The following is a 17563-nucleotide window of genomic DNA, read 5'->3' as shown; positions in this document are numbered from 1 at the left end:
GAACCAGTTGGTTGAGACCAGTAGCGTCACTAAAATCTGGGCAGAAGTCAGAGCTGCAGGTACAGGTGGCTCCTCCCCGAAGCTCCTCACACACCCCGACATTTCACTACAAGCGCGGCTCAAATGACAACAGATGAATCACGGTGATCACGTGGTCCTACACACACACCCCGTTGCCGTGACGATGCAGTGGGTATCTCCAGTTTCACACTACATTGAATAATATTCAGAACTTCCCTACTAATTATTACTGCATTTACATATTTAGATTAGGCAACCCTTTCAGGCTCAAATTAACTTTTAGCAACAGGAAAAATCCTATATTTGGGGGAAATTATCATATGGGGTAGTACAATAGAATCCTGACTTTTTTTTTTAGAGAGACCTTCACATGCAATGCATTCTGAGTTGTTGCAGATTTGCAACATTGGCCCGTTGTACATATAGAGTATCCATATCTACTAATTTGCATATACTGTATCTATATGTACTCATGATTATTCTTATACACTTTTGGTTTCAAATTAATCGAGGTTGATAGTGATAATTACATGAAATTGATGCAGAGAAAATCCGTTTCAGTGACTCCAAGGAAGCAGACATGTTGGAAGTGAGACAGCACTGACATCTGGTGAGCAAGTGGGAAACTGTTTGTTGCTAGCGCACAACTAAGTCCTGCAGTGGAAATTCTAAGTAAAAAAATCTTAAAATATTTATGTGGGGGAATCAGGGAGTTAGTTTTTAACTGTTGCAAATCAGCAACGCCTGCCTCGAGAGGGTTAGCAACAGAACAAGTTGGTCAGAGTTTAGCCATACAGAAATCTGAATCATGTTTCCTGGTAAAGTGTATTAACACACAAGTTAACAAGACAACACACTACACATGAAGTTTAATACCAACAGTGCAAGAATGGCGTGTAGACCAAGTAGCATTGGATATGGAACCCGGTTCATGAGGGTGAGGGTGTGAGGGAAGAAGCTGTTACTGTCAGATCTGGTGTACAGACTTCTATACCATCTGCCAGAAGGAGCTTAAAAAGACTACGTCCAGGGTGTGAGGGGTCTATTTCCTGGATGTGGTGTCCCACTTCAAATCATGGAAAATGTTGGTACCCTTACTACCATTGTGTCCCTGAGCAAGACACTTAACCCTAGTTGCTCCAGGGGGACTGTCCCTGTAACTACTGATTGTAAGTCGCTCTGGATAAGGGCGTCTGATAAATGCTGTAAATGTAAATGTAAATGTAAATGTACCCAAGAACTTAACACTTCAAAAACGTAAAGTAACCCTCAGGCAGGTCTGAACTTAAATAGTGAGTTATATGCTGATCAAAAGGCAGTGGTGGCCTAGCGGTTAAGGAAGCGGCCCCGTAATCAGAAGGTTGCCGGTTCGAATCCCGATCCGCCAAGGTACCACTGAGGTGCCAATGAGCAAAGCACCATCCCCACACACTGCTCCCCGGGCGCCGGTCATGGCTGCCCACTGTGATGGGTGATGGGTTAAATGCAGAGGACAAATTTCACTGTGTGCACTGTGTGCTGTGCTGCTGTGTATCACATGTGACAATCACTTCACTTTGACTTTGACAAAACACAAGCCCCCATGTGTGACTGTGGTTTGTCATATTAACCCTACAAAATTAAATTCACCTGAATAAGACGTGTACACAATATATTGTTATTACATTTATGCTAGATATACTTTTTTTTTTTCTTTTGTCCCCATCTTGTCCCCAACCCGCTCCCTCTTGTTGTGCCCGGCCAGTCTGTGTCTGTGCAGTGTGAGGCGTCAGGCTTCTTCTCTCTGACTGGGACGTAGATCCTTGTCCCTGGGCCAGGGCAGTGTGACAGGCCATCGTCAGGCATCTGATGGAACCTTTAGCCAGAGCACCCGACTCTGAATTTGGTGACGCTGGACCTCCAGCGTCTTGGAGAGGTCACCTGTGTGGCTGTTCATGCAGGTGGAACTAGAAGGACCAATGTGACCCTAAACATCATCGGTTGGTGAAAATAGAAAGATATTATTGTGCAAAATTTGGTACATAAATAGTTACATGTGTTACCGGAGAACCTGGCGGAAACCCACACCAACACGGGGAGAGCATGTAACACACACAGGTCCCAGAACAGCCTTCTCGCACTCTTCCCTGTGAAGATGTGCGACTTTTCCTCAGCGCTGAGACTGTGGCTGCTCCCTGCTCACAGTTCACAGGCAGCCGCCAAGAACCTGGCAGCAGAACGCAGGACCGCAGTCACTTTCCTTAAAGTACTGAAGCTTTCTGTTAGCTTGAGGAGGACAACGTTCTCAACCAAGCCACCCACCATCTAACACGTCAAAAATTGCACTAGCGCGTCCAGTCAAAAGAGAAAATGATTAAAAGAGCGTCATATCTCTTCACCTCCACAAGATGGCGCTCATGCACGGCCTGTGTGGCTGCGCGGAGAGCTGGCGCGCATGCGCAGTTTTGGCCGCTGTGTGAAAAGGCTACAGGCTGCAATTCGCGCCATGACCCCCGCGGGCTGTTTCCTCACTTGCAGCAGAAATATTCTCCCTCCTGAGCAAAGGAGCGATAACGGAGAAAAAGACCCAGAGCACCACTCCCCTGACAACATTAGACGATCATAAAAACCTGAAAGACCAGAACAAAAGACCTTCCAAGATGGATGCTTATGTAGACCCCACCATTCTGAGTGACTCCCCTGAATATCCACGAATCACCAGCCTCAATCAGCCTCCAACATTCCGAGAGGCAACAAGACCCCAGACACCGACTTCATACCTTCAAATACCTACCTTCAGGGGGGACACCTCTGTCCACCAGCACTTCACCAATACATCAGCAAGGCCTGGGCAGATGAGAACATCCCACAGCAGTGGAGAGAGTGGCCAGCATGGTCACCATCTAAGGGTGACAAGGCCACCTGTGTAAATTACAGGGGCGCATCACTACTCACTGTGGCTGGGAAGGTTCTGGCTTCAGAGTCTGGTTAATAATTAATAACATGTTCAAAACCCAGACACAAAAGTGTTCATACACAGAAGTACAGAATCTCTCACGAGGCATGTAGCACAGAACCAGAATCGAGGCAACGATTATCAGACATCTGCTGAGTGCTTCTTGTCCATCGTTGTATTAGTCTCTTCTGGAAAGGTAGGATCTAGATTTTGTTTACTGTCTATTTGTAAGCTCAGCTGTAGGACTGTGTAGCAATATCAATTGTGTTGTGTGTATTTGAAAGGTAGATTGTGTTTAAGTAGCACCAAGTGATTGGCATCATTATCATACTCAGCTGGTCAATCACTGTTTCGGGTTCCCTGTGGTGCAAATTAGGGGGCTGGACTTAGGGATTTATAAGGAAGGTCACTCCGCTACAGACATAGTCTGTAGCTGAAAAGCAGCAGCTGTCAAGTTCAAACCTGGCATCTCTCCTTTTAGCCTTTTTTTTTTCACAGTAACCATGTGTCTGAAAACTATCCCAGTAACTGTCTCCTACAGACCCAGAAAAACATACTCACGCTGCAGAGGCTCTGTTACAAACAACCTCATCTACCCCAACCTGTCATCTACTTCTCAAACAAGGGTGGTAGGTGGACTCTGGAACTGTCAATCTGCTGTTAAAAAAGCTGACTTTATCTCTGGTCTCACTACTCTCCACTCCCTAAACTTCCTGGCACTAACAGAGACCTGGATATCCCCACAGAACACTGCTACACCTGCTGCCCTCTCTTCTGCCTACACGTTCTCCCACACTCCTAGAAAAACTGGGAGAGGAGGGGGTACTGGCCTTTTAATATCTAGAAATTGGTCCTTCACACCAATGCCTCTGACACATCTTAGCATCTCTTCTTTCGAATTCCATGCAGTCTCAGTTTCTTCTCCTGTGAACATCATTCTCATAGTCTTATATCGCCCTCCAGGGCCACTTGGGACCTTTATAGATGAATTGGACACTCTCCTCAGCACTTTCTCCTTAGAAACCCCCCTAACTCTCCTTGGTGACTTCAACCTTCCATCAGCCCAGCTACAATCATCCTGCCTTCTTCCCCTTCTCCACTTTTTCTCCTTAACCAACAGCAACATCTCTCCCACACACAAAGGAGGGAATGTCTTGGACCTGGTCTTCAGTCGTCCTTCTCCAACTTCTGACCTTTCTTCCACTCCCCTTCACATCTCTGACCACCACTTCCTGACCTTTACACTCACTGTACCTACAGGATCCACAACTGTCCCCCGTCCATCCTTCATTAGACAAAACCTTCACACTGTCTCACCTTCATCTGTATCTTCCTGCATTCTTTCACATCTCCCAACCTCTGACTCATTCCTCTCCTTACCACTAGAGACCGCTACTAACTCTCTCCTCACCTCACTTTCCGTTTCCATTGATCAACTCTGTCCTATATCAACTAAACCCAAAAGGACTTCTCCCCCTGCGCCCTGGCTCTCTGATACATTGCGTAGCAATCGAAGAGTTCTTCGAGCAGCGGAGAGAAAATACAAGAAATCTCAACTTGACTCAGACCTACTGGATTACCAGAATCTTCTGCGCAAATTTTCTACTAACCTCACTACTGCTAAAACTGCTTTCTACAAAACAAAACTAGAAGCCTCTGCCCACAACCCTCAAAAACTCCACAACATCTTCTTATCCCTGCTCAACCCTCCGACTCCCCCTGCCCAAACTTCATTAACAGCTGATGATTTTGCCAACTTCTTCACAGGGAAGATTGAAAAAATCTGTGAGACATTCTCCACCACTAATCCTACTCTTCCCTCTGAAAATTCGACAACTACTCTAAATCAATTTTCTAAAATCACATCTGATGAAATCATTCAGATTATTTCCACAGGCAACCCAACCACCTGTCCACTAGATCCAATACCTTCTGCAATGTTTCAAACTATCTCCCCTGACCTCATCCCTTTCATTTCTTATATCATAAACGGCTCAATCTCATCTGGCCACGTACCATCCGCCTTCAAAACAGCCAGGGTTCTTCCAATCCTAAAGAAACCCACTGCTGATCCTACAGACATTAACAATTACAGACCAGTTTCCCTCCTCTCATTTCTATCCAAAATCCTTGAGCGCTGTGTCTACAACCAGCTATCACTCCATTTATCACAGAACAACCTCCTGGATCCTAACCAGTCTGGCTTCAGAACAGCTCATTCCACCGAGACTGCCCTTTTGGCGGTTACCGAGCAGCTACATGCAGCCAGATTGGCAAAACTGTCATCGGTTCTTATTCTCCTTGACCTATCTGCAGCATTTGACACCGTTAACCACAAGACTCTCTTGGCAATCCTGAAGAGGCTTGGAATTCGGGGCTCAGCATGGCAGTGGTTTGCTTCCTACCTTGATGAGCGATCTTACCAAGTGACTTGGAAAGGATCCACCTCTACCTCACGTAGACTCTCCACTGGTGTCCCTCAAGGCTCGATGCTAGGTCCTCTCCTTTTCTCCCTCTACACGAGATCACTTGGTGAGGTCATTTCCTCACATGGATTATCCTACCACTGCTATGCTGACGACACACAACTCCTCTTCTCCTTTCCTCCCTCTGATCTTCATGCTGCTTCCAAAATCTCTGCATGTCTATCAGACATCTCATCTTGGATGGCAGCCCATCACCTCCAACTCAATCCCACCAAAACTGAACTAATATTCATTCCAGCAGATTCTTCACCACATCAGGATCTTGCTATTTACCTAGACAACTCGCAGCTCTCTCCTTCTGCAACAGCCCGCAACCTTGGCGTAACAATAGACAACCATCTCTCCTCAACTCACATCAGCAATCTTTCCCGCTCATGTAGATTCCTTCTCTACAATATCAGACGAATCCGCCCTTACCTGTCAACCCAGGCCACCCAACTACTGGTTCAGTCCTTAGTAATCTCACGACTGGACTACTGCAACTCCCTTCTAGCTGGTCTACCGTTACGTACCATCCGACCTCTTCAACTCATACAAAATGCAGCAGCACGACTAATCTTCAACCTTCCCAAATTCTCCCACACCGCCCCTCTGCTACGTTCCCTCCACTGGCTCCCAGTAGCTGCACGCATCAGGTTCAAAATACTGATGCTGGCCTACAAAGCCAAACATGGAGCAGCACCATCCTACCTCACAGCCCTTATTACACCTCGCACTGCACCTCGTATACTCCAATCCTCCAGTACTGCTCGCCTGGTCCCTCCATCTCTGAAGGTAAAAGGAAGACATTCATCTAGACTCTTCTTCGTCTTGGCCCCTCGGTGGTGGAATGAACTTCCCCTCGAGGTCAGAACAGCTCAGTCACTGAGCACCTTCAAACGACAGCTCAAGACCTTCCTCTTTAAAGAATATTTAGATTAAATTGTAATTTTCTTGTCAAACTTTGTGTACAGAATCTACAACAGAGTGAATTAAATAGATGTATTCATAGTTGGGGTCCTAGTGAACTGGAATTGATCTCTTCATCGATGGTAACTTGAAAGCACGTTGTAAGTCGCTCTGGATAAGGGCGTCTGCCAAATGCCGTAAATGTAAACCGCATCATCTGGCAGCAGCTGCGCTCAGAGGGGATACAAGGACGGCCAGGAGACAACAGGCGAGGAGGAAAAATGTCTGCCAGTAACATCACCGCCACTTTCACACGTCCCACCTGCAAGAGGAGTTGTGGGTCCAGGATGGGATTATACAGCCTGAAGATTTCATCCACACAGGTTTACTTGTCATCTTCACTGCCTTTGCTGCTGATAGTGTTGATCATGTGAGTACAAGATGGTGTTTTTTCACTTTAATAAATTAATTTTTTTACACCAGATAAGAAGTTGTGACAGTAAGTATTCTGCATGCACACACAACATTCTGTCCCAGTGGTGTATAACATACCTTGAACCCGATGATGACGTCCACATCTGTCCTTTAGCGGTGAATTCTCTGATCTTTTTTTTTTTCTCCTTCTCTTCACCTTTCAGCTCTTCTGTTGTTACTTTTGGAGATATTAAAGGTTGCTTCGTTCCTCTATTTACTCTTTTGTTGCGGTAATAGAGTGTGTTTGATAAAATGTGTGAACTTTGGTTTATGGCGGTGTTACGTCCTTTAGGCCGTAGAATGGCTTGGGGTGCTCTGTTTTGTGCGTGTTCTCTTTTAGGCTGTCTGCTGGGGGGAGGAGATTTGGATTTACAGCTCCACCCACCAATTCCCTCGTCAACTGGCAGCCAATCAATGCACAGGACAGAGCACTACATAAGGACCCTTCCAGCCACCATTCAGGGCTCATTGTTGTGGAGCCGGAGGAGGAGCGAGAGGAGAGTTTTGGAGTTTTGATTGTGTTAGAGTTAGATAAGAGTTGTTCTTGTGTTAGTGATTAGTGTGGTTAGTTGTGGCTTTGTTGTGTAGTTGTTTTGTCTCTCCTTTTATGGTGTGTTGTCCTCCTGTGAATTGTGTTGTTGTATTTAGCACTTTTGGTTTGGTTTGTTGTTCACTGCTCACTCTAAATAAAAGCACAATATTTCACTTGGGTTTGGTATTTGTGTCTTCCCACTGCACATATTCCCCTCGTTTGTTGTCGTGTCTCCTGACCCCTAGACAGGGACGTGACAGCGGTCAAAAATGCAGTTTTGTCACGTCTTGACGTTTTGGGGAAACAGAAGCACATAAGTTGGACATTTTGAAAAGTGAGGATATTTATTTAACAGAAATCAAACTGGTACGATGGCCGAAAAGGAAGCGCAAAATAAACTCAAATGAACCCTGAGGCATGTGTCAGCAATACAGGAACAAAACACGACAGAAAACAATACCAGAGTCTACATCAATGTTGCAGCCCAAATAAAGACTGCAGTTCTCTCTTATGGAGCTCCAGTCAATCAGGCCGGATTCATCGCTGCTGTGACTGACTAGACCCCCATAATTCTGTGATCGCCCAATGGGCATCACAAGTATATTTAAAATAGCATCAGGCAGAAAATACAAAGACACACCTTGGACTGTTCAGGACTTGAACCGTCAACTTTCTGATTATGGGTCTGTTTCCTTACCTACTAGGACACCACTGCCCCATTCGGTGTGTCATATATAGCTAATCTCACAAAAATAATTTCACTGGATGAGAAATTAAAATCCCAGAGAACCTCACCTTTTATACTGTAACACCACAAGAAAGGAGGCAAGAACAGATCCAGATACCCCCAAGGGGGGGAATTAAGGGTCCAAATAAACATTCAGGTCAAGGCCTGATAACCATACTCTCTTGTGGGGTCTGTATGTGTTGCAAAATACTGCTGTTCAATAGAGACAACCAGCTAAATTACATCACAAACCCTATTAAAGTGCAAAAAAACTGGATGAGTCTGGATGAAGGTCTTGTTCTTCTTTTGATAAGTCGAGGATCAAAACGAGCAGCGGTCTGAGTGAAGAATCAGTTCCTGTTTTGGCAGGTCTGGGGTGCAGGTTGTAGTTTAACTTCTGTGTTTGTCTGGCAGAGGGTGTAAAGTGTGGGATGGATCGGATGTACAGGTCCAGATAGAGGTCCAGGAAGGACCACAAATTATCTCACTGGCAATTTCACTGGCAACTGTACTTCTTATGGATCCTTGACAACGTTTCGCCCTTCCATTCTAGAGGGCTTTCTTAAGTCTGACTTTTAAAATAGCACAAGAGTTCTTTCTCGAATCAGATCCATAACAAGTCTAGTTGCCTGTGAAATAACCTTTTTTGAGATAACCATAATCTGGATGACTGAGAACCTTTACAGATATTGAGCATAAATGATATTTTCTGCGGTCAAATGTGTTTGTTTCAGTCACGAAACAAGACTGTGATGGAGGAGCACAGAGTGAATTTGTTAACTTGTTGAATTGGATCAGTATTTCCTGTGGAAAACAGAAAACTTCTATAAGAACATCTGTGTTAAAGACTGAATCTGGACACCAGTAAATAAGTTTAAAATAACGTACTATTTGACCAGAGGTGCATCAGATTCTGCAGAGATATTAGACCCCGTATCAGAGCAAACAGACGAAGAAGATTCTACATTAATAGAAAATATTTTGATTAAAGTACAAACATACAAATTTATACATTAACTTAAGTTAAATACAAGTTAAAATAAAGTCTTAATATTAAGTAATTTCTGAGATGAGTGCAATACTCAAGTCTGGCCTTCTCGTAATCTGTATAAAAGAGAAGAGAAAGTATTTTAGTATTTTACGGATTAGTACTTTTACATTTACAACATTTATGAGACACCCTTATCCAGAGCGACTTACAATCAGTAGTTACAGGGACAGTCCCCCCCTGGAGACACTTAGGGTTAAGTGACTTAGGCTACAGCGATGAGAACGAGAGCAGCAACAACCAACCAAGCAACGATGCCTGGAACATTATTACCTGCAGTAAAAGTAAAAATCACTTTTATACTTTAATAATAATATTATAGAAATATTCTTTTTCGTCTTATTATGTATTTTAATGTGTAATTTGAACAGCACCAATTATACATTCTTTAAATAGTAAAGTAGATTATTAAAATTCAGTTTCTTACATGTGTCACTTTAAGAAATCATCCATGTTTTGTGTTTTAAAGATTCTGTTTAGACGGGTTGGTGGAAATGTGTGTAATAAAAATAACATTTAAGTCAAATCAATGGTCAATAATGGAGGCATAAAAGGGGGTGAGTTTAGATCGGGGGGGCAAACTATGTCCAGGGGGTGCAGAGTTGAAATGGACTGTCGATTAAGTTTTGACTTTGACCATATTAATAAACTTGTTTGACACATTGACACATTGTTGACGTGCACATTTGAAGCGCCCAGCTTCATTCTGGCTTGAATAAGATCTTTATAAAAAGTTTAATCCTCAGCACCAAACAGTGAAATGTTCTCCACCACACTTTATTATAAACTGATTCTATAAACACGTCTATCAAAGAGACTTTAAAGCAAGAAGACTGATGATTCTGTCTAGAAGCTCCTGTACCTGCACTGTTGGTCCTGATCTTCTCCTCTGTCAGGATCATGTGGATTGGGTCTCCACTCTTGTGCTCCACCACACAGGTGAACTGGTTCTTCTTCCTCTCATCAGGGGTCACTTTGAGTTCTGCACGTTTCTGGAAGGTTCCATCATGGTTGGGCAACGTCTCACCAACATCTACATCTTCATGCAGCTCCTGTCCATCTTTCTGCCAGCTGATCATCACCTTATCAGGGTAGAAACCTGTAGCGTGACAGACCACTGGAGAGGAGGGGTCTGTCTGCAGCAGAGACACCTGAGGAGGGACTAGAGAGAGGAAGAGGGGGGGGGACAGGGACAGAATTTGGAAGAGAAACATTTTATATTCAACACTTTACTACATCTACCTGCCAGTTTACACTCCAAATACAACTGCAGCACAATTACACATTATTATTATATTACTTTGTGATTATTTGTCATTGGGCAATAGCAGATTTTCAGATAATTCCTCTTTTCTTTATTGTTCTTTTCTTTATTTTGTCCCTGTCTGGCTCTTGTGTTTTCATATTTTTCTAAGTAGACCACATTTCTTTTGCTGTTTTGTTTTAGTTTATTTTTGATGAATATTCTTTAATTCATCAATAAATGGCTTCCCCCTCTTTATGTTAGTGTTGTAGTCATGAATCCCTACTGATGGTACATAGCAGTTGTTGTACCACATCGAAAAGTGGAAAAAACACAAGCGCAAAATGTTGAAAATAAAGCGGTTTTAATAATGAGAACAGAAAGATGGTCTGAAAACACATTAAAACAAAAAGAGACGTCATGCAGCATCACACACATGTAAAGCTTGACAGGGGTGTGTGGTCACGTCCCTGCTGTTAAAGCCCCAATTACCCTGACACTAATTATGAAGCATCTGAGAGTGATTCAGCTCCAAAAGATAAGATAAGATAAACCTTTATTATCCAAACCAGGAGCATCTCAGCGTTATATCAGTCCTGCTGTGTGTTTCTCTGTGTTGTTCTGTGTGCTGCTGTACCTTTTCTCTCCAGACTGATACTCCTGTACATCACATACTTCTTTATCCACTCAATACAATCACGTTCCAGGTATTTCTTCCAGTATCTAGATTGACCTCCATTCCATTTCTGCTTGATTTCTGCCTGTGGTCTTGCAAAAACCCAATCAGTGTTTTTCAAATCCAGTTTTATAAAATCTTCTCCATCGTAACCAAACTGACTGTATCCATCTGTAGCTCCATCTTCATCATCCCACTGACAGCCGTACATCTGCTGTAAAGTGTGACCTCCTGAGAAAGAGAGAGAACACATTTTGTTGTGTGCACTGTGTGCTGTGCTTGCTGTGCTTCACAATGACAAAGTAAAGGAAATTTTCTCCACACAAGGAAGGAAGGTGCGGACCACGGGAGAAGATTCCAGATGAGTTTATTGAGAAGATCTCTGTGCGCGATGCAGGATGTTCTGAAACAATTCTGCTCTCTGTTGACTTTTTATTTTGGGCAAAAGGGTGTGGAGCCCTGGAGACCGACTCCAAATAAGACATGGAGCTTCACCAAAACACAACCTGTTTCATCTCAGATAAGAGATGAGAGGGGGGTGTCCTGGGTGGACTCAACAGAACTAGTTGTGGTTTACACACAGACAGATAACAGGACTAGTTGTGGTTTGCACAGCTGTGTCCCTGCTCACGACTGAACTTGAGATCATTTGCAAATGCAGCACAACATTGACATACTGTGCACATCATATATTTAAATAGTAGAAGAGAGGAATGCCATATAAACATAAATAATTATTAATGATGTAAACACTTTTCCTACAACAATCACTTCACTTTCAGAGAGAGAATTTTAATCAGAAAAAAAGCTCTAAGATCATCATTTGTTTTCCTGTTTGTTTTTTGTTTTGTAATTTGGTCACTTTCTGAGTTCATGTATTTACTGTACAGAACTGTTTTATTTACGTTACATAAATAACTGAAGTTTTAGGTTTATGTTTATGATTATATAAATCTGTCATCAAATACTTTACTGTGTAAATTCTGTATAATTACTTTATTATAAATAACGTGAAGATGTGGAGAGTTTACATGAACTGTTGGGGCAGTTCTGTGTGTGCATGTGTGTGTGTGTGTGTGTGTGTGTGTGTGTGTTATTCTTCAGCTGTGTGAGAAAGGAGAGCTGCAAATGCTCAACATTGGGGGAAACACATTCTTGTCACATCAAGGAGTTTGATGCATGAGGCAGTACACGACAAGGATATTTAATGAAGGTTAACACAAAGGAAACACCACTGGGGCCTAAATGTGAACAAAAGGCAACTCTTGGGGTTGTCTAGACTACAGTAATAGAGCTCAATGAGTGGCAAAAGAATGAAGGAAGGCAAGGACACTAATTACACAGAAATGGAGAAATCATGGTGGTAACTGGGGGACAGTGAATGGATGTAGAATGGGTGGCTCCTGGTGGGCAAGTTCTCTGTGCTCATTATAAGAAGCAGTGAATTCCAGATCAGTTTAGTGTTTCAGTGATATTACAGATGAAACGTGCCAAATTCTAGAATTGCTGAAACTAACAAGTTCACTGTTTCTGCTTAAATCTGTGGAGCTAAAATAGAAGCTTCATCCCTGGGCAACAAATAAAACTCCAGAGGTGTTTGGATTTGAAGAGGATGAAGGTGCTTGTTGCTCTTACCTTGATCTCCAGTCTGATTAAATTCAGTCATGATCATTTTCAGGTTCTCCTTGAATTTCCATGTAAAATCTATGAAGCTCATTGTCTGATCCTCCACATACTTCTCTCCCAGCTCCTTCACCCAGTCCTGCCGGATCTCAAAGTGGTTGTTCTTACTGTCGAAGTATCCAGTCACTTCATCATCGAACAAATTTACACCAACAAATTCAGGAAGATCCTTTATTCCTGTAGCTGCTGTGTACAATCCTGTCCAGGAATGAATCACTGTTGGAGAAGAAACAGGAAATTTAGGAAACTGTAGTAAACAAATTATTTTAAGAGTCAATATAGGGTTAGTGGCATTATTCACTTGGGCTTTTACTCAGTAGAAGTAATGTATATAAGGTGGGAACTAACAGGCAGGTTCCAGGTGTTGTTAGACGGACCCATTATACTGTTTTTATACTGTTTTATACTGTTTTATACTGTCTCAATCCTCTGCCACCATACTCAGCATTTGTAAGTTTGTGTTTATGAACTATCATATTAGTTATAGATCATTGCAAATATTTTACATTTTTTGTTTGTGCAGCAATAAATAAGGTACCTTAAGAAAAAGATCAAAGTCTGGACAGCGTTATTAAAGCGGAGGGCGTCATCACGCACCTACAGCGGTGGTACCAGCCCGTTTGGTGCCCTGGGCGAACACCCCTAAAACAGTTCCATTCATCAAGCCAATACACAGTTCCCATGAAATGTTCAGTGAAAACAGTGCTGGGCCAGACAGGTAACACTTGATACCATTTGTAATACTTCAAGATGTTGAGATGATCACCATATTCAGATTTAAAAACTTCTTTATTTCTGAAACAGATTTCCTGGATGTAAACCTCGCTGAACGTGTAAAACGGTACTGCAGCCTGCTGAGCACAATTTAAGGTGGAACTGATCCAATAAGGAGCTTCTTCCTGTTCTACTTTGTAAAATGGTTATTGGATGCCGCTTCAGCCAGTCAGAGAATCTTATAATCTCATAAATTCATAAAGTAATTTCTGAATAATCGCCATCATTAATGGATTGTGTGCTTTACATTTTGCTTTATTAACCTGTAAGTGCTTATATAAAAAAAACTTCTGATAAGTGTTGTCTTGTAGGATGTGCCTCGATGTATCAACACTGCAGTCAAACACAAGGCAAGTGAAGATAACAAGGTTGTACAGGGTGGGCCATTTATATGGATACACCTTAAAATAATGGGAATGGTTGGTGATATTTTAACGTCCTGTTTGTGGCACATTAGTATATGTGAGGGGGCAAACTTTTCACGTTGGGTGGTGACCACAGTGGCCATTTTGAAGTCGGCCAATGGATCCAATTTTTTTTTTTCAATAGGAAGAGGGTCATGTGACACATCAAATGTATTGGTAATTTCACAAGAAAAACAACGTAACTTTATTCTTTCATAAGTTATTTATAAGTTTCTGACCACTTATAAAATGTGTTCCATCCATTCCCATTTTATTAAGGTGTATACATATAAATGGCCCACCCTGTATATTGAGGATATTAACAGGATATTAATAACTGATACATACTGCAGCTGTTGAATATTGACAATATGAGAACCAAATCTCTACAGAATATAAAGAACACAGTCAAAAAATGGCTTTGTTAACACTGTTGTTGTTAAATTCTACCAAATCAACTCTTCTGTCATGTTTGTAAAATGCTGAAAAGCCTTACGAACCCATATTATCTGTTCAAACCACTTCAACTCCAAGGATAATAAAATATACAGACAAAACAGAAGCAGGAGGAATCAAACAACTTTTATATTTTTCTCAAACAAGACAAACCCAGACAAATAATGATCCAAGCAGCTGGAAAACTGATATAAAAAAATGAACTAACTAAGGTCATCCAGTTATAGCACATTTTCTACATAATAATATCAATACTGGATTAATTAATAGCAATAGCAATACTTTTTCATTCAATATTGCAATGACAAAAAAATTACAGGATATAATATAATAGTGTTTATGATTATTAATTATATGTCTATTCCAGTAAAAATACAAGCTTGAATTCTGTTTCCTTGTTGTCACAATCCAGATCACTGCTCCTGTCTGTCCTGTTCTGTCACCTTCTTGTTTTATCTGCCTTGCCTGTATTCGTGTCCTTGTCTCTCGTCTGATGTGTCCTGTGCTGTTTGCACGCAGTGTAGCTGAGACTTTGTCAGGACCCGGTCTGGAAGGAGCTCGGACCGAAGTTTCATGTTGGTCCTGTATTATTATGTTTCCTGATTGCTTTCACCTGTGTCTGATTGTATGAAGCTGCCCAGTTTGTGTCTGTTTGCGGTTGGGTCACTATTACTGGATGTCTCCCCCTGTCCTGTTCACCATGTATTAAACCCCTGTCTTATGACGCTGTGCGTATGCGTCCTTCTTCCTCGCCATGTCCAGCCATAGTTCCAGATCTACTGCCTCACCATGTCAAACCAACGTGACATCACTTCTGGTTTCTGCTGGTTTGTGTTTAAGCGTCATTAAAAAACTTCACTATGTCATGAAATTGTGCCCCCTGCTTATTTTCCATGGTGTGACACTTGTTTTTATCTCGTTGGTCACATCCTGAAACAGATCAGCCCTGCCAACAAGTTGCTCAATTTAAACATAATTTTTGTCATCCACTAAACATACAATTCATAAATCCAACTAGTCTTAGAAACAAAACCTTTTTGTGAAATATCTTCATTTTTTCTTCAATTAAAACACATCAATTCAAGTATACCAGACTGTTTTTTGTGTTATGACTTAACAATTAAACTAAACACTTAAACACTATTAAAGCTACAAAAAAAATGAACAAACTTGTCTATCAGTCACATAAGCAGCTGCACCATAAATAAGAGCCCCACCCTGACTGTTAATATTTTGGTGTATAATTACTATGGTGCAATGATTTATTAACACAAAGAAAATGTAACGATGGCCAAAAACAGGGAAAACAAAGGGAACAAATAAAAACAAACCCGCAGGTAACAGGGTCCACATAAATGTTGCAGCGTTGGTCTGCTGTCCAACAGTCATGTACGCCTAATCGCCTGTATTGTACGCCTGTATGTACAATATATGTATATACAGTAGGTTAGTGAAGAATGTAAAGACCCAAAACTACTGAAGGAACATTATTTCTAAGGAACAGGAGCAGGATATTCATTCCAAGAAAAATTCTTTCATTGCGTAAAATTGCTTTAAGCCACACAATGTGCAGAAACACATCTGCCTATTGTTAATAGTTACTAATGTTAATTGTGAACTAATCAGATTGTAGTTATTGTCTATTTATATGCTTCAATTGTTCAGTTTTCAGTTGTCAACGCATTGGACAATAAAACAGCGGCAAAAATCAAAGAGAATCGACTCCGCCTTTAACTCCGCCCCCTCCACCAATTCTGCTCCTTCCTCTACTTTTGTTCTCGAATTTATTTCAGCATAAGCACAATTTTGTATTCTTCTTCGTGATTTCGTCTATATCAAATATCACAAGAGTATTAAAGACTTACAACATAGGAAAAATCCACATATATTTTGAAGCATTTTTAAACAGGCAAACCTTCTGAAATTTTTAAAATCACCTTTAAAAATTACTACATCCTCACATGTTACACACATTACACCAACAGAGAACCTCGCGGAAAATCCTATTATCTTCGTGATGATTTAGAACCAATTGTTTGAAACCAGCGTCACTAAAATCCGGGTAGAAGTCGGGGCTGCAGGTCCCTCCAACTACGTCCAGTCCCGCCCACTCGCTCTTGATTGGTCAGAACTTGCCCTGTCAATCAAAACCTGATTCATTTAAGCCATGTCCGTCCTTCTCCGTGAAGACACTTACTGTGTCCCCGAACAAGAGTGTCTCCAGGGGGTACTGTCTCTGCAACTACTGCTTGTAAGTCGCTCTGAATAAGGGCGTCTGGTAAATACTGTAAATGTAGATGAACGTGATGTAGAGGAGAATCGATTCCGCATTTATTCCCCCCCTTCCCCATAACCGCCCATCTTCCGTCTACTGTGTTCTCGACTTTTATAACAGACACCATTTAATATTCTGTTCTGGATTTTGTCTATATGAATTATCACAAGAGCATAAAAAATTAACAACACAGAAAAGCTCCACCCATATATGAAAATTTTACCATAATAATTAAGCAATAATTTAAGCAAAAACACAAACCTGCAAGATCACTTTTAAAGACCAGAAGATGAAAGACCAGGATGAGAAGGATCATGACTGTGACAGATTGTTCGATATTCCTCACATCGCCCTGAATAGAATTAGATCCTCACGCTCGGCAGACGTTAGAAGAACTGGAGGTCCCTGCGAGTTAAAAAACAAAACCCGGTTGGTTGAGACCAGTAGCGCCACTAAATTCCTGAACTGAAGTCATTTCTTGACCGAAGCTCCTCCCGCGCTCGAATTGAAATGTTCCATTTCAAAGGACAACAGATGAACCAAGTTTAAATAGGTTTGTGCTGGTTTAGTACTGAATGTTTTACATTGTTACACTGAAAAAGTGAACACTGGCTAAACTTTGTAATAATTTTTATGTTTAGCCAGTGTTCACCTTTTTTCACCTTCTCTACTTGGACACAAAATAAACGGCAGAATGCAGGATTTTCAAGATTCAAGAGAGATTTATTGTCAGTACAACAGTATACACGGTATACAGCGACTTGAAATACTGTTTCACAAAGACCCCCCCAAATATGATTATAATAGCATACAGTTATTATTATATTATAATATTCAGAACATGAGTGTGTGAAGGATCCACCTTGTGTGAAGAGGTGAGCTGAAATGCAGCCATAGCCAGCATGATGGACCCTGATCAGCACCGATCCTCGTACCCCAGT

The 17563-nt window shown here is 41.7% G+C and overlaps 1 protein-coding gene and 1 long non-coding RNA gene across 2 annotated transcripts; both read right to left on the bottom strand.

The window, feature by feature from the left end:
- Positions 1-7661: 7661 nt before the first annotated feature.
- On the bottom strand, positions 7662-9322 carry LOC114774205 (uncharacterized). Its single transcript, XR_003744751.1, has 3 exons — positions 9264-9322; positions 8952-9167; positions 7662-8867 (listed from the first exon to the last, which is right to left on the bottom strand). It is a non-coding gene; the product is annotated as an uncharacterized LOC114774205 (long non-coding RNA).
- LOC114774191 (BOLA class I histocompatibility antigen, alpha chain BL3-7-like) lies at positions 9317-17041 on the bottom strand. The gene is made up of 5 exons (XM_028966114.1): positions 16884-17041; positions 12666-12929; positions 10992-11261; positions 9980-10273; positions 9317-9384 (listed from the first exon to the last, which is right to left on the bottom strand). Exons 1-5 carry the CDS (start codon positions 16936-16938, stop codon positions 9317-9319), a joined length of 951 nt encoding a protein of 316 aa, XP_028821947.1. The 5' UTR covers positions 16939-17041.
- Positions 17042-17563: the final 522 nt, after the last annotated feature.

Source organism: Denticeps clupeoides, unplaced genomic scaffold, assembly GCF_900700375.1.
Source record: "Denticeps clupeoides unplaced genomic scaffold, fDenClu1.1, whole genome shotgun sequence".
NCBI lineage: Eukaryota > Metazoa > Chordata > Actinopteri > Clupeiformes > Denticipitidae > Denticeps > Denticeps clupeoides.
The sequence above is the reverse complement of the archived record's forward strand: the minus strand, read 5'-3'. Positions and strand labels throughout refer to the sequence as shown.

Coding starts and splice junctions, on each gene's coding strand:
- LOC114774191 (XM_028966114.1), bottom strand. CDS start 16,938: ATGATCCTTCTCATCCTGGTCTTTCATCTTCTGGTCTTTAAAAGTGAT. Junction 12,930..16,883: donor CTTTAAAAGTGATCTTGCAG/GTTTGTGTTTTT, acceptor CTTCTCCAACAG/TGATTCATTCCTGGACAGGA. Junction 11,262..12,665: donor TAATCAGACTGGAGATCAAG/GTAAGAGCAACA, acceptor TCTCTTTCTCAG/GAGGTCACACTTTACAGCAG.